At 39.8% G+C, this 18,394-nt stretch overlaps 2 protein-coding genes across 3 annotated transcripts in view; one reads left to right on the top strand and one right to left on the bottom strand.

Moving 5' to 3' along the window:
• The window catches only part of LOC109433485 (cytochrome b5 reductase 4), a 364,704-nt gene that overhangs the window by 315,014 nt on the left and 31,296 nt on the right, over positions 1 to 18,394 (bottom strand). Inside the window, exons 1-2 of one of the 2 annotated variants that reach the window (XM_029875784.2) lie at positions 1,082 to 1,288; positions 553 to 708 (exon numbers count right to left, since the gene is read on the bottom strand). In XM_029875784.2, the coding sequence (XP_029731644.1) occupies positions 553 to 682 (130 nt within the window). In that variant the 5' untranslated portion in view covers positions 683 to 708; positions 1,082 to 1,288. Of the gene's footprint in view, positions 1 to 552; positions 709 to 1,081; positions 1,289 to 18,394 lie in introns of those variants that run through there. The other variant, XM_062856390.1, reaches the window with a different exon arrangement.
• The window catches only part of LOC109410656 (fatty-acid amide hydrolase 2-B), a 45,295-nt gene continuing 28,468 nt past the window's right edge, over positions 1,568 to 18,394 (top strand). The window contains exon 1 of the mRNA XM_062856386.1: positions 1,568 to 1,750. The gene's annotated coding sequence lies outside the window, so the exon portion shown is untranslated. The remainder of the gene's footprint in view (positions 1,751 to 18,394) is intronic.

The following is an 18,394-nucleotide window of genomic DNA, read 5'->3' as shown; positions in this document are numbered from 1 at the left end:
AGGTACTTTCGATCACATAAAAAAATATTGGTCACTCAAAATAACAAACTTAGTCTTCCTTCGAACAGTAATCGATAACTGTACTTATTTCAAGGATATAAAACTAGGTGTAATATGTATTGTTACATAGATAATATATTTAATATTGAGAAACTCTGCAGAAAAACTATCAAACTTTAAGAGGAAAATATAAATAATGCTGCGTGTCGAGTTGGATAAATCCTGGTCCTTGCCTGTCCAAATTAATGGACAAATACAATTTAAAAAATAAAGCAGCGTATATTAAGCTGTTAGTACACAAGGTCAAATATTTGTCCAAAAAGAAACCAATGCTTAAACATCTTGTTTGACTCCATCGAATTTTCATTAGTGTCAAACTGATATTGTTTCTTGAGTTTTTTCCTTGTCAAATATTTGCCCCTGTGTACTACTGTCCTAAGTAGATTTGAATCATAACCAGTTGAGAGATAAATTGATATTTTGTTTTAGCGTTGTCCTCGGCCTCTCCAAAATACACGATTCGCTTTTCTTATCGGATAGTTCTGCACTAACCTGTTGCTGATCCTGTCGATTGTTTGTTGGCTTGCTTGAACTGCACCAGTGGTGTTTTGATTGGTGAGGTCGCAGCATTGTTCACCTCTTTTCCCACTCGGGGAATCTGCAATCCACTGTTCTCTTCCATAGTAATTTTCAGTAATCTTCACAAATCTGAAATTTAAGAAAAATATTAAATTTTTAATTGAGATATAGTTTTGATTTCATATCGCGAATTCTACATAAAGCCCCCCAACATCCCCTATTTCTACAAAACTCTCTCGAGTTCCTCTCAATTCTCTCACGACTCGTGTGCATCCTCTCTGTTTTGCTACTTTTTTTTCTCTGCACACTTCGTTGGCCGCTTCCCAGAAAATGTTTCATGTCAGAAGCGACACGCAAATATTCTTTGCCTACTTTGACAGCATTGCACTGTCATTCTGTGTCCGGACTGTCAACCACAATGATAAGCCGATGTGTTCAAGGTACTTGATATGAGATGTAGCTTGCAGTAAACGATGTTAACCGTGGTAAACTGTCTACTCACCGCACTAACTTTGATATTACACACTCTCACGCGTCACACCACCGACTGTGATGGTTCTCTGTTTGTGGAGAGTCGAGAAGTGGTTGAATGACTGATCTAGAAAACGTTGTAGCACAGCTACTGACTGACACAGACTGCAGGGTCGGTGAGAGCTCTCTTGTGTTCTTCCGTCGTTCTATCATCCGTCACATGAAGCCACCGTAATCAACGTACACGCAGAACTCGATGTACACAGCGCAACGAGTAACTTTCACGCAGCGACCGAAAAGACAAAAGAATTTTCACGCAGATTTGTGTAACACCGGATCAACACAAAAAATGTGCTGATCCGGTGTTACACAAATCTGCGTGAAAATTCTTTTGTCTTTTTGCTCGCTGCGTGAAAGTTACTCGTGCGCTGTGTTGTTTCATTTAAGGGTGTAGGTACTAGCATGTAGCGATAGGTAGAAGACCTATAGAAAGTGAAGAGAGCGACACGATTAATCTTCTCTGTGCCGTCTCCGAGTACGGACGGCGGACGGACAGAATTTTGCATCGGTCGACGAATATTTCGCGCGTGCCTTGTGTGGGTGTGTATAAGTGGATCTTGATTTAAAGTTATTGTGATTGTGATTAATACAAGCTGGAATTATTCTGATGAGGAAAGATTCGTGAGCTAAGAAAAACAAGGTGCGTAGCAGCAAATGGATGTGTGTTGCATCTGATCATCGTTGTTCGAATGTTGTAAGAATGTTTGATTTTGAGTGGTTTCTATAAATAACCATCGAAGGAAGCTAGGAATTTGAAACATATTGATGCAAAGTGAGCAAAACGCACGCTGCGACTGCTACGATTCAAGTGCTTTCATATAACAATACCAAGGCATTCTTTGGCCACGTCCAATCAAGTCATGCAAAATTGCCTACAGTCACGCTTGACGGGTCTCACCGTCGTCGTTCCGTAGCCGTCATATGAGGTGATAAACCTACTGGGCTTGAAGGTACATTTTGCAGAAGCCGGGCACGCGGAAGAGTATGGCTTAGTACGTTGAGGAGATAACGTAAGCGAAGCGAACAGCCGGCAAAAGCAAACGAGGAAAAATAGCAGAATTATGCTAAACAGCGCACGATTTTTGACACAACTTGTTGATTCTAAAACGTTGTGGTGAGAGGGCGATGCGAATCTTGCAGATCCTGTTCAACAGTTCAATCAAATTGGGTCAACGCGTCACAGTCACATAAAAGAACAAGTTGTTTAGAATTTTTCTGAACACCTACACGTTAATGAAGGACCACGTCAGTGAAAACAGTACGATACAGGGGACAACGACACAGCATGACATCATAGTTGATTTATTCAAATTGTCATCGGGCAATTATAGAACCAATGATAGGTTGGCTTAGATCTTGATTAACTTTTTATTGTACAGCATATTACATAGGGGAATCTGTGATTGCAAAGAATTGAATCCTGTCTAATTTGGATAGTGGCTACGGCTCAGAACATTGTTCAAAATAAAAGTACAGCAACAATTTAGTCTACATTCAAGTACCGTTGTAAATCCCATGTTTGCCACTTACAGTAAAAATGAGATGCCAAAATCGCGTGTCATGCCTCGAGCATGTGTGCTTGTCAACAACCTAATCGTTGCTACACTCTTCTCAGAACAACATCTTTTTGAATATTTGGATGTTACTTCGTAAATATTGCGTTTTAGGAATTCTCAGTCAACCAACTGGGTATTTATTAGGCTGTGGCCAAAATTCAAAGATACTCACCATCCATTTACAGTTCAGTGATTTGATAGTTGATTTGGATGCTTCTCTTGATACTACAATGGCGTGCATCGTATAAAAAAGTGAAGGGTTTCTGATCTGTCAGTTTGACTTCTTTTCTTCTTCAATGTTTGAAACGCATTTTCAATAATCACATCCGCGATGTTCATCTGGCTATCATGTCTTTTCTTGTGTACCAGCAAAGCAAAAAACAGTAGCCACTAGAGCACCAATTTCGAATGAACTGAAACTAAACTACAAAATTTAGCTAACTTCGTATTAGTCGAGGGCAGTTAAAACAAATGTACGATCGATAGATACATAAGATGCATGAAGCCCATAGCGAATATAGAGACAACTAAAGCGAAGTCATACTAATCACACCGGCAATTATTTGCTGTTTACACAGTTGGTACGGCAAGCATATGTACTATATGTACCATGAAACATTCTCCATTCGCGTGACGACGACTGCGGTACGATTTGTCAAGGAAATTATCGGTTATCAGCAGGGCACTCACCACTGACTGGAGCCAATTTTCCTCATATGTGAGTCAGTATGTATATATCGGTACCAACAGCCTAACAGCTGAACTTGAAAGGTAAAAACCAGAGTCACCGGCTATGCTGCTCACACGATTGTGGTTTAACGGGTAGCAAAATGATACATCGCGCTTCTTCAATATGTTGTTCATTCAGTAGCTTGAACACCACCTGGGACTGGGGCACGCATCAACAATAGTTGTTTCAGATTGCGATAAGACCAGGTTTTCATAGGTGTTCGTTAGGATTTACCAGAAACATGCCACACGGGGTATTGATTCGGTGAAGCTTCTAATGATATGTGTCAAGACTTTTGATGAGCCATTCTGTCGTGTGCAGCATAGTTGTCCCATGCTCTAAAATAACCAACTGAGAAAAATGCGTTTCAGCCTTGTTTCCTTCACTAAGGACAAGTGCTGTAAAAAAAAAAAACAAAATAAATATATGTATCAGGATTGTGAAAATTGGCATTTATCTTTACAGTATGAAAAACAAATTTAATAGATATTCAATTTGCTTTAACTTTTCAAAGGAATACTCTGATGGAACTGCAAAGCCGATAAATTTAGTTATTTTTAGGATTTTCTCGGCATGAGTTATCTCATGTCATGCGAGATTTTTAGCATGAACTCTCCCATGTTTCACTTTTCACCATTTCGCTTTCACTCCATCACTGCCTTTACTCTTCACTGTTCATTTCTCACTTCTCACTCCTTACTTTTCACTGCTCACTCCTTACCCGTCACTGCTCACTTCTCGCTGTTTCACACTCCATTCCTCCATTTATTCCTCACTGCTTATTTTCCACTCCTCACTTTTTACTGCTCATTTCTCGCTGTTGCATTGCTCACATCTCACTCCTCGCTATACACGGCTCAGTTAAAAATGATCACTGCTCACTCTCGGTCGACAGTGCTTCACATTCTTCCCGAGCAGAAGAGAATATCAACAGCACAATAAAATATGTTATTTTGGCATAATAACTGTATAATGGAATCAGTAATTTTTGTGTTCTTAACATATCTTATTGTGTTATAAACTTGTCTGTCATAGCGGCAAAATAACAAAAATCATAACAAAAAATTGTACCTGGAAGACTAATTTAATAACATGTTTTGTTAGATTCCACAACAACTTAATAACAATGAATTTTGCAGTGAATTTGAAAACTTGTTATTTTTGTGCTATAGTTCATCACATATTTGTACATTTTCAATTGTAGAATAATAACAAAACTTGATCTACAACAAAGTATATTATTGAAATGTTATTTAGTGGATGAATCTCAATAACATTATCATAACTTTGATAAGTTAATAATAACAAACTATGATATAAAAACAGGCTATGTGATTCTGTTGTTATGAATTTGATATTCTCCTCTGCTCGGGTCACTTCACACTCTTCATTAGCCACCGTTCAACCCTCAATAATCACAGCTCACTCTTCAATTCCCATGCCAAAGTTCTCATTTATCACTCGACGCTGCTCACTTGTCATTCATCACTACCCCATACTCCGCATTCTTCACTGGTTACTCTGCGCAGCTTACTCAACATTCTCATTCCACATTGCTCACTCCTCATTTGTCATCTTTTGTGGAAAAGTTTTTGAGAAAAATAGGACATGGGAAAGCTTATGCTGCAAAATCGAACATGGACCAAATTGACTTGATGTTGTTTTCATAGAGTTTATGAATAAAGTACACTAACCGAGAGTCGTTTCTGAAGGTATAGATAAAAATACACCATTTGGCTATAAGAAATCGAAATCATCAAAAAGTAACATAGGACAACCAAATATAAAAATGTTTATTTAGGTAGAATACATTTAGGTAAATCTACAGGGGATAGACAAAATGATCGGGACAGGCAAAATTTTTACTTTTCAAAAAATGTTTAACTAGCTGTAACTTTTCGGAACGTGCATCAAATATTCTCAAATTTTCACTGTAAGTTGATCAACTAGTTGTGTATCAGTGAACAAAATTTGGAAAAGATCGGGATATTCTGCACGAAGTTATAAAGATTCTAGAAAAAGGTATAATTATCCGATGGCCAACTTTGAGCTGTTATATCTCCGGATTCAATGAACCGAATGCAATGAAATTTTGAACACGGAAGAAAATTATTACGATTAGTTTATTTTTCTAATAAAACACCAAATTTTCTAAAACTTCAACATCGCTTCAAAATTCAAGATGCTAATTATAGTTCATTTAAATTCCCTCTAGTTGTCTTGAATATAAATATGTTTTGAAGGAAAGTAACAACATAGCCTTCAATTAAAGGAAAAAGTATTGGGATGCATATTAAAAATAGACCAATTTACTAAAAAATCATAAAATAAATAAAATCACTATATTTTTTTCCTCTTGATAATAATTTAAAGTTGTGTCAAACATTTTTCAAAGCTAATTATATAAGTCATAAATGGTCAAAATTTCATTGCCTTCGGTTAATTGAATCCGGAGATATAACAGCTCAAAGTTGGCTATCGGATACCGTCTACCCTCGTTGGTTTGACCGCACGTAATCTGAACACTTTTTAGTTTGACCCCCTCTAATCTGCACATAGTTCAAACTAAAAATGGTTCAAACGTCATTCTGCTAATGGAACGGTGTGAAACGGAACGCAGAACCAAAACAAAACACCAAATCAGGTTGCCAGTAGTGTGTTTTTCGATGCTAACAGAGTTGCTAGACGTTCAAATTAAAAATCAACCCCGTTGGTTTGCATGAGGTGTCGTTCAAACCAACGGGGGTAGACGGTAATAATACCTTTTTCTAAAATTTTTATAACTTCGTGTAGAATAGCTCGATCTTTTACAATTTTTGTCCACTGATACACAACTAGTTGAACAACTTACAGTGAAATTTTGAGAATAATTGATGCATTATTCGAAAAGTTACAGCTAGCTGAACATTTTTTGAAAAATGAAAATTTGCCTGTCCCGATCATTTTGTCTATCCCCTGTATTTAGGTCCCTTCATTATCTCATTGGAGCCATATTGTTTTATCGCTGCTGCCATAACCTCGCTGACAGCGAATACGTTTGTTATGCTCGGTTTCTGGTTCCAAAGGCTTAAGTGAACGTTACCTACATGGAATTTGTTTATGACCCGATCAGAAGCATAACAAAATATGTTATTTAGTAACTGTATAATGGAATCAGTAATTTTTATGTTATTAACATATCTTATTATGTTATAAACTTGTCTGTCATAAGTGGCAAAATATCAAAAGTCATAACAAAATATGTTCCTAGAAAACTAATTTAATAACATGTTTAGTTAGATTCAATAACAACTTAATATCAATGAATCTTGCAGAGAATTTGAAAACTTGTTATTGTTGTTCATCGCATATTTGTACATTTTCAATAGTAGTCTAATAACAAAACTTAGTCTACAACAAATTATATTACTGAAATGTTTTTAGTGGATGATTCTCAATAACTTGATCATAACAAAATAAGATTGCCCAACAAAACATAATATTAAAAAGTAAAACTTTGATAAATTATTAATAACAAATTATGATATAAAAACAAGCTATGCGATTCTATTGTTGTGAATTTGATATTCGCCTCTGCTCGGGGTTCAAAGCAGTTATAATATCTACCAAAGATTGGGGATTGAGTTGGTTCACGGAAAAAACAAAATTAAGAATTAAGGGGAATTTCCGGCGTGTTTAAGGCTCAAAAGTTTAAGAGTATCCGAGAATTCCTAGGAGTTTAGGCCATATGATCTACCAGCGCAGTCAGTGATCTATTGGAGCATTATTAATAAAATTCATGCTAGCACAGCTCTATGCTACTATGTGTTGTTAAGTGGTGATTTCATTTCCGTTTTGAGGACCTCCAAAAACTCCCTTGAATATAGGTCATCGGATCTACCTACGTATTTGATCGTTTCTATGAGCTGTCTGACTAAGAAACATACTCACATAGCCTCAGGTAGCTATGATCTATCGAGTAGTGAGTTCAATGATTATTTAAAGGTTGAGAGCATCAAATCCGCGAGAGCTACTAGTTTAATCTATTAGGATGGTGAATAAGGTTCATACTCACACAGTTTCTGGCATCTATGTTATTTCAAGTCTTAAGTTCTATACTTCTATATAGGAGTATCTGAGAACTCCTAGGAGCTTAGGCCATTTGATCTACTGGTGTAATCCGTGATCAGGAAATTTCTTGAGTATAGAGGTCATCCGATCTGCCAACGTATTTGGTTGTCTCTAAGAGCTTCATGACTAAAAATCATACTCACACAGCCTCATGTAACAATGATCGTAACGCTTGTCGTAACGCTTAGTAAAGTAATGTAAAGTACATTACTGAAACACCTCTGAAATCCCCTGAAATCCCCATGAAATCCCCGTGAAATCCATCTGCGAGGCTCTGATGCCCCTCAAACTCCCAGAAACCTCCCAAAAGGCTCTGAAACGCATTGTTATGCTTTGAAACGCTTTGAAATGATTTGAAACGCCTTTCAAAACTCCATATAAACTCTGTGAAATTCACTTGGAAGCCTCTGAAGTCTCCTCAAAACCCTCTTAAATCTCTGAAACGCCTCTGAAACCCCCATGAAATCTATGCGAAATTCTCCATTGAAATGCTTTAAAACATCTCTGAAACCCCTCTGAAATTATCGTGCAGCTCACCTGAGAGCCTATGAAGCACTCCCTTCAAAACCCTCTGACCCTCCTCCTTTTTACTTCTTCTTCTTCATCTTGGCGTAACGTCCACGTTGGGACAAAGCCTGCTTCTCAGCTTCTCCACAGTAATTAACTGACCAATGACCATTTTGCATGCGTATATCGTGTGGCAGGCACGAATATACTCTATGCCCAAGGAAGTCAAGGAAATTTCCTTTACGAAAAGATCCCGGACCGACCGGGAATCGAACCCGTCACCCTTAGCATGGTCATGCTGAATACCCGTGCGTTTACCGCCTCGGCTATATGGGCCCTCAGTCAGTATATCGAATTCAATTGTCAAGGTACATCTTTGGCAACATATTCTTCTTCTTCTTCTTGGCGTAACGTCCTCACTGGGACAAAGCCTGCTTCTCAGCTTAGTGTTCTATGAGCACTTCCACAGTTATTAACTGAGAGCTTCCTCTGCCAATGACCATTTTGCATGTGTATATCGTGTGGCAGGCACGAAGATACTCTATGCCCAAGGGAGTCAAGGAAATTTCCTCTACGAAAAGATCCTGGACCGACCGGGAATCGAACCCGTCACCCTCAGCATGGTCATGCTGAATACCCGTGCGTTTACCGCCTCGGCTATATGGCAACATATTATAACACAGAAATTTTTGTCGTCATTTTGAAACACTAAATTCTTGGAGTAGCTGGCAGTACTGGTCATGCAGATTCCAAAAAAAGTTCTAAATAGGGTATCGCGCCACTTGGGCGGTGGCTTCTATATTCGTCTGTTTTCCACTATAACTCAGTCAATTTTGAACCAATTGACTTGAAATGTTGTACACGTGTAGCTAATATACCTATCTCACCACATTCCAAAAGTTATGTCAATTGGTCCAAATTTGACTGAGTTATAGTGGAAAACAGACGAATATAGAAGCCACCGCCCAAGTGGCGCGATTCCCTATCTGATCCAGAATGACATAGGAAATTAAACTGTTCAACATTGGAATAGTAGGCCTTAAGTGCAGTACACTGTTTCACTTTGCAACATAAGTTATATTATTGCTGGCAACACTGATCATGTAGTTTCATATAAAGCCTAGTTACTCAGATTCGGTGTGAGATAGGCAATTCAAACGTTAGACAATGGTATAGTGCACTCAGTTACAGTATATAGCTTTGCACGGTGGCACAAAAACTCTTTTATTGCTGGCAACACTGATGATACAGATTCTTGTACAGATTCATATTATGCTCAATATCGCAGATTCGGTGTGATATTGGCAGTTTGAATGTTTGACAATGTTATAGTGTAACTCCATAGCAGTGCATTGTTTCAGACAGCGACAGAAACAAATTTAATATTGCTGGAAACACTGATCATTCAGCTTAATATAAAGCTCAATATCTCAGGTCCGGTGTGACATAGACAGTTCGAACGTTCGACAATGTCCGACAGTGTTTGATATTGCGACACATAAATTCTATTATTGCTGGCAACATTGATGATGTAGATTTAAATGAAATTCAATATCGCAGATCGGGTGTGCTTAAAAATGTGAAGTCAGGGGGAGCGACACTAGTTTTGCCAAGTCAAAAAAAACCTCAAAAAAAGCTGAAAAAAAACCCTAAAAAGTCGCTTAAACCCGCAAAAGTTTTGAAGAAATGCGTATATACCCAAGTAACCACGGTGCTGAAGCCTTATTGCATGCAGATATACGGTGTACTTAGAGCAATCATTACTTTACATGCAAACTTAAAGTTGATTTAAAGTGGAAATGGGCAATTATGCGACTGCATCAAGATTATACCAGTATAATCCTAATTTGATTCTATAATTGCCCACTTCCACTTTAAATCAACCTTAAGTTTGCATGTAAAGTAATGATTGCACTAAGTACACCGTATATCTGCATGCAATAAGGCTTCATCACCGTGGTTACTTGGGTATTCAGGCATCTGTTGTTTACGAGTAGGTTTGCTTTACGTTTGTGTCTGCTCAGCTGAAATCCTTACTATTTCCCATCCCTGTTCCGAACGTAACCAAATTTGTTGCTCTCCGACCGATGCTTTTCAATCTAAAGCGGTAGCTAGATGCTTCTTGTCCTTCTGAAGAATGTTCTTGTTCTTCTAAACAACTTTGCCGATAAAAGAACATTTTCCTTTCTGATTTGGGTTATGAGGGGAGAAAAGTCTGAAACTTTATTGAATAGCTTACGCCACCAAGCGTCAAAATAGCAAACTAAAAATAATGTTCTTGCCATCCCGAACAACTTTGCCGAAGATGACGCTTTTCTGTCTGATTTGGATCCCGAGATAGAGAAGTCTAGAACTTTACTTGATAATTAGTGCCACCTAGCGGCGAAATCACCAGCAAATTGGTAAACCACCAGATTGTTATTGTCCTTTTGAACAACTTTGTCAAAGACGACACTTTTCTATCTGCTTTCGATCCCGAGATAGAGAAGTTCAAAACTTCATTTGACAATTGGCGCCCCCTGGCGATGAAATCACCAACTAATGGGTAAAACATCAGATTGTTCTCGACCTTCTGAACAACTATGCCGAAAGCACTAATATTTCAAGTAAACTAGATCTTGACATTTATCGCATCTGACAACTTTTGAGAGCTTCTACTGTTGAGTGTCTATCGTAGCTACTGCCTGTATCGACCAAGTTGCCAAATAATTGGATGTTGGATGTCTGTTCCTTCAAAGAGACAAGAGACAAAGTCTCAGGAAGCGTCATTGAACTGTTATTATGTTGAAAAGAAAAGGATGTTTTGTGCCGTTTAGAGAAGAGGTTCAAAAAAGACTTTACTCCAAGGGGCTTCTTCATGCTCCAGATAAATAAAAATGTTACAGACCATTGTATAGTAGATCTATTCTTGTAAACTTGTCAAAGAAAAATATGGTACTATCCTGAAAAGCGCCTGAGTTATGCGCCCACAACTCCATTTCGGAAAATTTCCATTAGCTCTAGGATTCCTACCTCCAATTAGTGTACGCTGCATATTGAGTCGAATTATGCTCTACTTGAGCAGTGTTGCCAATTACATTACCTTATAAAATAAAATAAAAAAAAACGTGAACTTCTGTCAACGACCAAAATTTTTGAAGTACAATTGAGTGCTGATTTCGAAACCGCGCTTCAAAAAAATTTAAGTGGAGCAGTTTTTGAGTTTTAGGTCAAAATCGAGTTTTACAATTTTTAAAATATGGAATATTCTAAAATTCAAATATCATGCCGTTTGTTCAACCAATTTCAAATCTTTTTCCATAAATTAAAAGCTGAATACAATACCATTCGATCATCAGAATGCAAGTTTTGCGTCAGATTGATGAAATTCAAGATATTGGCGAGTTTTTGGGACGATCTCCTTAAATTTTAGCAAAATTTCCAAAAATATATAAAGAAATGTATTTTTTTTTCAATAAGAAAAAAACAATCCAAAAATTCTTTCTAAATGTTTATTTGACGTATCACATGTAGGCGAGTAAAAAATTCAGCTCAATCGGAACATTGATTACCGAGAATGAGATGTGTGAAGTGAGCGACTTTGCTGCTTAAAAATAGAACAAAAATCGATTTCAAATCATCAACCTTGTCGAAAAAATTTCCGCTCTACTGTAATTTTTTTCCTTCACGTTTTCGAACTCAGGGCATGATTCTACACCAAAAATAATCAGCTTACAAGGTTCAAAAATGCTGTAAACTAGTGTTAATGGAACAGTGTTTTTTCTCATCTTTGAATATATGCAATGAATTTATCTATGGATTTTAATTTTGCTCGAGCTTCGTTGTCCCAATCTCTATGTTTACCGGTATCTTGAAGCAGCGCCCACAGTTACTGGACCATTTTATGTAGATTGATCAGTGCTGCCATCTGAGGTCACAGTGCCGAATAGTGGCCCTAGGTTAAAACTTTGCTGAACACATGGAGACGGCAAATTAGCCACTAGTATATGTACTTTGACGAAAGAAGGTACGTGGACGTAAAGCTAGGCCGGAGTGTAGTTCGACACAATGGTCTCACATTTCTACGCTGTTGGCTTTCCTGTTTCTCTCCTCATATTTCCTGAAAGCTTCTACTGATCATCCAATTGATTGACAGTTATGGCGAACGACGCTCCGTGCTAGTTTCCGAACGCGTTGATTACTCAATTAATATTAATGAAGCAAAAATGTGTCCATGCACTTAGCTGGACTATCAGCTGCCCCACTTAGGGTGCCATACAAACTATGCATTTACTATGCTTTCGTCATCTCAGGGCCCATATAGACGAAGCAAGACCATACTGTAGGTTACGGGTTCGATTCCCGGTCGTTCCGTAGAAATTTCCTTGACTTCCTTGAGCATAGAGTGTCTTCATGCCTGCCACACGATATACACATACAAAATAATTATTGCCAAAGAAAACTCTCAGTTACTGCAGTGTGGCAGTGATTTATTCCAGTTGGGACGTTACTACGCCAAGAAGAAGAACTTTCGTCTTCGTCTCCCTCATTACCAGCTATCAGCAATTGGGAGATCTTTTCAGATTCAGCCGGTGACGACGCTGGTGAATGTGACTAAGTTCAGAATATTGACAGGTTGCCGTTTATTCCAATGAAAAAAAAAAAACTCCATGTAACAGGAGAACAGATAGTGTTCCAGTTGGCACGGAGTGGCAAGCGAAAGAAGCAGAAAAATAAACCGCTCTGTAATTATTGTAGAGTCGATGTAGACTGTTGGTCACTGTGGTTGTGGCACGTAAAGTCCAGCCCATCGACCGGCCAACCGATTACTGAGAGGTGCTATCTAGCACTTTCATTGAATGCGACCGAAGAAAATAATAAGTGAATGTTTTGTTTTTTTTTTTACGATAAAGGCGGTAGGTAGATAGATGCTAAAAATAAATCCAGCTAAGGGTGGTGGGTGGCCAGCGGTGCATTTTTCCAGTTTTTCATGGTTCGTTGAATTGAAGCGCGTGCGTGTGCGAATGGTAAACAATAATATTGGCTTCATCCTTTGTGTGGTACATGTATGTTAATACGATTACATAAGATGTTTGTCTTATCGAGGAAAAGATAAACAGTGACTATGGAATAATCTCAAGTATGTAATTCTTACAAGTGATTTCTTGAGTGCCAGACTGTAGACACTGGTACGGTGTGATTGAAGTGTTTATGTTCAGACAACGAGACTAATTACTACGTATCTCTTATCAAGACTGGATGACTGAACGTTTTAGACCAACAGATCTTCTTATTCCTGGTGTAAGATTCCCAATGGGACAAAGCCTGCTTTTTAGCAAGGTACTTTAATTCTATGCACAAGGAAGTGAAGGACATTTCCTTTACGAAAAGTTCCTGGACCGACCGAGAATCGATCTCATCACCATCATGCTGAATGCTTACGTCTTTATAGCTGTGGCTTTGAGGGCCCTGTAAGACCAACAGATGCTTCCGATGTATTTATCAATCCATGCTTAGAAAATAGTTTCAACGAATATTAGGTTTCTGGAAAAAAAGGAGCTATCTTCGATGTTCAGCAGAGCAGAGCAAAGCAGAAGCAGAGCAGAAGCAGAGCAGAAGCAGAGCAGAAGCAGAGCAGAAGCAGAGCAGAAGCAGAGCAGAAGCAGAGCAGAAGCAGAGCAGAAGCAGAGCAGAAGCAGAGCAGAAGCAGAGCAGAAGCAGAGCAGAAGCAGAGCAGAAGCAGAGCAGAAGCAGAGCAGAAGCAGAGCAGAAGCAGAGCAGAAGCAGAGCAGAAGCAGAGCAGAAGCAGAGCAGAAGCAGAGCAGAAGCAGAGCAGAAGCAGAGCAGAAGCAGAGCAGAAGCAGAGCAGAAGCAGAGCAGAAGCAGAGCAGAAGCAGAGCAGAAGCAGAGCAGAAGCAGAGCAGAAGCAGAGCAGAAGCAGAGCAGAAGCAGAGCAGAAGCAGAGCAGAAGCAGAGCAGAAGCAGAGCAGGAGCAGAGCAGAAGCAGAGCAGAAGCGGAGCAGAAGCGGAGCAGAAGCGGAGCACAAGCGGAGCAGAAGCGAAGCAGAAGCGGAGCACAAGCGGAGCACAAGCGGAGCAGGAGCAGAGCAGAAGCAGAGCAGGAGCAGAGCAGAAGCAGAGCAGAAGCGGAGCAGAAGCGGAGCAGAAGCGGAGCAGAAGCGGAGCAGAAGCGGAGCAGAAGCGGAGCAGAAGCGAAGCAGAAGCGGAGCACAAGCGGAGCACAAGCGGAGCAGAAGCAGAGCTAAAACAGAGCAGAAGCAGAGCAGAAGCAGAGCAGAAGCAGAGCAAAAGCAGAGCAGAAGCAGAGCACAAGCAGAGCACAAGCAGAGCACCAGCAGAGCACAAGCAGAGCAGAAGCAGAGCAGAAGCAGAGCAGAAGCAGAGCAGAAGCAGAGCAGAAGCAGAGCAGAAGCAGAGCAGAAGCAGAGCAGAAGCAGAGCAGAAGCAGAGCAGAAGCAGAGCAGAAGCAGAGCAGAAGCAGAGCAGAAGCAGAGCAGGAGCAGAGCAGAAGCAGAGCAGGAGCAGAGCAGAAGCAGAGCAGAAGTAGAGCACAAGCTGAGCAGAGCAGAAGCAGAGCAGAAGCGGAGCAGAGCAGAAGCAGAGCAGAAGCAGAGCAGAAGCAGAGCAGAAGCAGAGCAGAAGCAGAGCAGAAGCAGAGCAGAAGCAGAGCAGAAGCAGAAGCAGAGCAGAGCAGAAGCAGAGCAGAAGCAGAGCAGAAGCAGAGCAGAAGCAGAGCAGAAGCAGAGCAGAAGCATAGCAGAAGCAGAGCAGGAGCAGAGCAGGAGCAGAGCAGAAGCAGAGCAGAAGCGGAGCAGAAGCAGAGCAGAAGCAGAGCAGAAGCAGAGCAGAAGCAGAGCAGAAGCGGAGCAGAAGCGGAGCAGAAGCGGAGCAGAAGCGGAGCAGAAGCGGAGCAGAAGCGGAGCAGAAGCGGAGCAGAAGCGGAGCAGAAGCGGAGCAGAAGCGGAGCAGAAGCGGAGCAGAAGCGGAGCAGAAGCGGAGCAGAAGCGGAGCAGAAGCGGAGCAGAAGCGGAGCAGAAGCGGAGCAGAAGCGGAGCAGAAGCGAAGCAGAAGCGGAGCACAAGCGGAGCACAAGCGGAGCAGAAGCAGAACTAAAACAGAGCAGAAGCAGAGCAGAAGCAGAGCAGAAGCAGAGCAAAAGCAGAGCAGAAGCAGAGCACAAGCAGAGCACAAGCAGAGCAGAAGCAGAGCAGAAGCAGAGCAGAAGCAGAGCAGAAGCAGAGCAGAAGCAGAGCAGAAGCAGAGCAGAAGCAGAGCAGAAGCAGAGCAGAAGCAGAGCAGAAGCAGAGCAGAAGCAGAGCAGAAGCAGAGCAGAAGCAGAGCAGAAGCAGAGCAGAAGCAGAGCAGAAGCAGAGCAGAAGCAGAGCAGAAGCAGAGCAGAAGCAGAGCAGAAGCAGAGCAGGAGCAGAGCAGAAGCAGAGCAGGAGCAGAGCAGAAGCAGAGCAGAAGTAGAGCACAAGCTGAGCAGAGCAGAAGCAGAGCAGAAGCGGAGCAGAGCAGAAGCAGAGCAGAAGCAGAGCAGAAGCAGAGCAGAAGCAGAGCAGAAGCAGAGCAGAAGCAGAGCAGAAGCAGAGCAGAAGCAGAGCAGAAGCAGAGCAGAAGCAGAGCAGAAGCAGAGCAGAAGCAGAGCAGGAGCAGAGCAGAAGCAGAGCAGGAGCCGAGCAGAAGCAGAGCAGAAGCAGAGCAGAAGCAGAGCAGAAGCAGAGCAGAAGCAGAGCAGAAGCAGAGCAGAAGCAGAGCAGAAGCAGAGCAGAAGCAGAGCAGAAGCAGAGCAGAAGCAGAGCAGAAGCAGAGCAGAAGCAGAGCAGAAGCAGAGCATAAGCAGAGCAGAAGCAGAGCAGAAGCAGAGCAGAAGCAGAGCAGAAGCAGAGCAGAAGCAGAGCAGAAGCAGAGCAGAAGCAGAGCAGAAGCAGAGCAGAAGCAGAGCAGAAGCAGAGCAGAGCAGCGATTGCTTTAGAAATTGTTCAGAATTTTGGAAAATTCTTTCAAAGACAATTTCAAAAGATGATGTCTACAGAAATTTTACAAATTACAACAAAAAATCTTGCATTAGAAATTCCTGCAGAGATTTCCTCAGTAATCTTACAAAAGTTCATTCAGAAAGTCTTACAGGAATTCCTTCGAAAATTTCTCTATGTATTCCTTCAACCCTACCTTATATTCATTTAGATTTTTTTCCAGGCCTTCATATTAATTTCTTCCGAAATTACTCAAGAAAATCTGGAATACATGACATCACAAGTATACTCCCTATACATCTCCAGATATTTTTCTACAAATTCCTTCAGAGAATTCCTCCAGAAAATTTCCCAGGATTTTGTTTTCTGAAATCCCGTTACGGATTTTTTTTTCTGAAAAAAAATCTATAGATGCTAGAGATCTAGAGATAAGAAAGTTTCACAAAGAACTTTTCAGAAATTTTTCCAAGTATTCCATTACATAACCTTGCATGAATTTTTAAAGAATTCCCACCAGGGATTCCCTATGTTTTTTTTTCGAGGGTTCTTTTAAAACATATTCCATGTATTGTTTCAGAACTTCCGCTAGTTTCTTCATCAATCGCTTGAAACACTTTTCTTCGTTTTTTTTAGAAATTCATCTGGAGATTTCTCTAAAAAAGACTCTTTGAGAAAATTTTCTAAAATTTCTTTAGTTTTTTGTTCTGTTATTCCTCTAGGTATTCTTGATGAAAACCTTGCATGGATTGCTAAAACATTTTCTCTGTGAAAATTTTCAGACATTTCTGCTGCAGGGATCCCATCTGAAATTCCTCTAGAGAATTCACCTTTATTCTCCAAAATTTCCTCTACAAAACAATACATGGATTTCTCAAAAATGGCTCAAAGCTTTCATGGAGAAGTACTCCCAAGCATTCTTTTAAAACATCAGAAATTAAGATAGATTTCCAAAGATTTCCTCATACATTCTTTCATGGATTCCTTCAGAAAATTCATCAAAACACTTTTTCAACAATTTGTTCAGAAAATTTTGCATAAATTTTCACGGATTCCTTCATAAACTGCTCCAGCAATTCCTCCATAAATTTAAAAAAAATCCCACATTTTGCCAGCAACTCCTCCAGTGGTTAAAAATTTGTCATAAGATATTTTAAGGAACCCCTCCAGGGATTTCGTCTTAACAAATTTCTCCAAGAATTCATTAAGAAAGCCCTTCATAGGTTTCTTCAGGAATTTCTCTGGGAATTCGTCCGGATCATTCTCTAAGGATTCCTTCAGGAATTTCTCTAGGTTTCTTCTTTCTTTCTAAAAATATCTTTCTAATAAAAATATCCCAAACATTTTTTATAGTTGCTTTTTGAACCCCATTAGAAATTTATCCAAGGATTGTTCCATAACTTCATTAATTTTTTCATGATTTTTTTAGAAATTCCTCTAGTGGTTATTTCAGAAATTATTCAAGAGATTCTTCAAGAAACTCCTTCAGGGATTCCGTCTTCACGGATTCAAAAAATCATTAAACAAGTCTTTCATGAGTTTCTTCAGAAATTTCTTCAGGAATCCGTTCGAATTATCCTCCAAAGAATGCTTTAGAAATTTCTCCTGGAATTCCTTCAGGTTTTTATCAGAATTCTTTTAATGCTTTTTTAGAAACTGGTTTAGCGATTTCTTCAAAAAATGTTCCAGGTTCCAATGTATCATACAGATATTCCATTACGAACTTTATTTTTTCTCAATATTTTTTTTCTAGAATGCATTCCATGATTTTTTCTCAGAAATTGCACGAAGGAGTCTTTCAGAAGTCTTTCTAGGGATACCTTAGAAAATCAGATATTAGGAATTCCTTCAGAAACTTTTCCAATGTTCTTTTCATGGCTACTTCCATGGATTCCTACAGAAAATCGCCATAGATAGCATCGCAAAATTAAAAAAAAAAAAAACATTTTTAACCTTCTTCGTGCATTAGCTGACGTAGTGCACGTTTTGGAGTCATAATGACCCCATTGCACGACTAGGGTGAACAACTTGGTTAGAAAAATTTTCATAAATCGGCACCAACATTTCAAAAGGGCGTAACTGCATTTGCAACCAATGCCTTCTCACAGAGCTGTGGGTCGTATTTCATTCATCTCACGCAATTCACATCCATTAATCGAAAGAGGAAGATTTTATCTTGCTATTTGTGCTAGTGGATTGCTCGAGAGGGATGGGATATGCTCCACAGCTTTGTGAGAAGGCATTGGTTGTATACGCAGTTACGATCTTTTGAAATGTTGGTGCCGTAATTTCTACTAAAACTGCTTTATGATTTTCTTTTTAAGGGTTGTTTCAGAAAACCTTCCACGGATTCCTTCCGGAATTACTCCAGAAGTTTCTCCATATCTTCATAAAATTATACCAGTTTT

The sequence above is a fragment of the Aedes albopictus genome, chromosome 3 (assembly GCF_035046485.1).
Source record: "Aedes albopictus strain Foshan chromosome 3, AalbF5, whole genome shotgun sequence".
NCBI classification, from domain to species: Eukaryota; Metazoa; Arthropoda; class Insecta; order Diptera; family Culicidae; genus Aedes; species Aedes albopictus.
The sequence above is the reverse complement of the archived record's forward strand: the minus strand, read 5'-3'. Positions and strand labels throughout refer to the sequence as shown.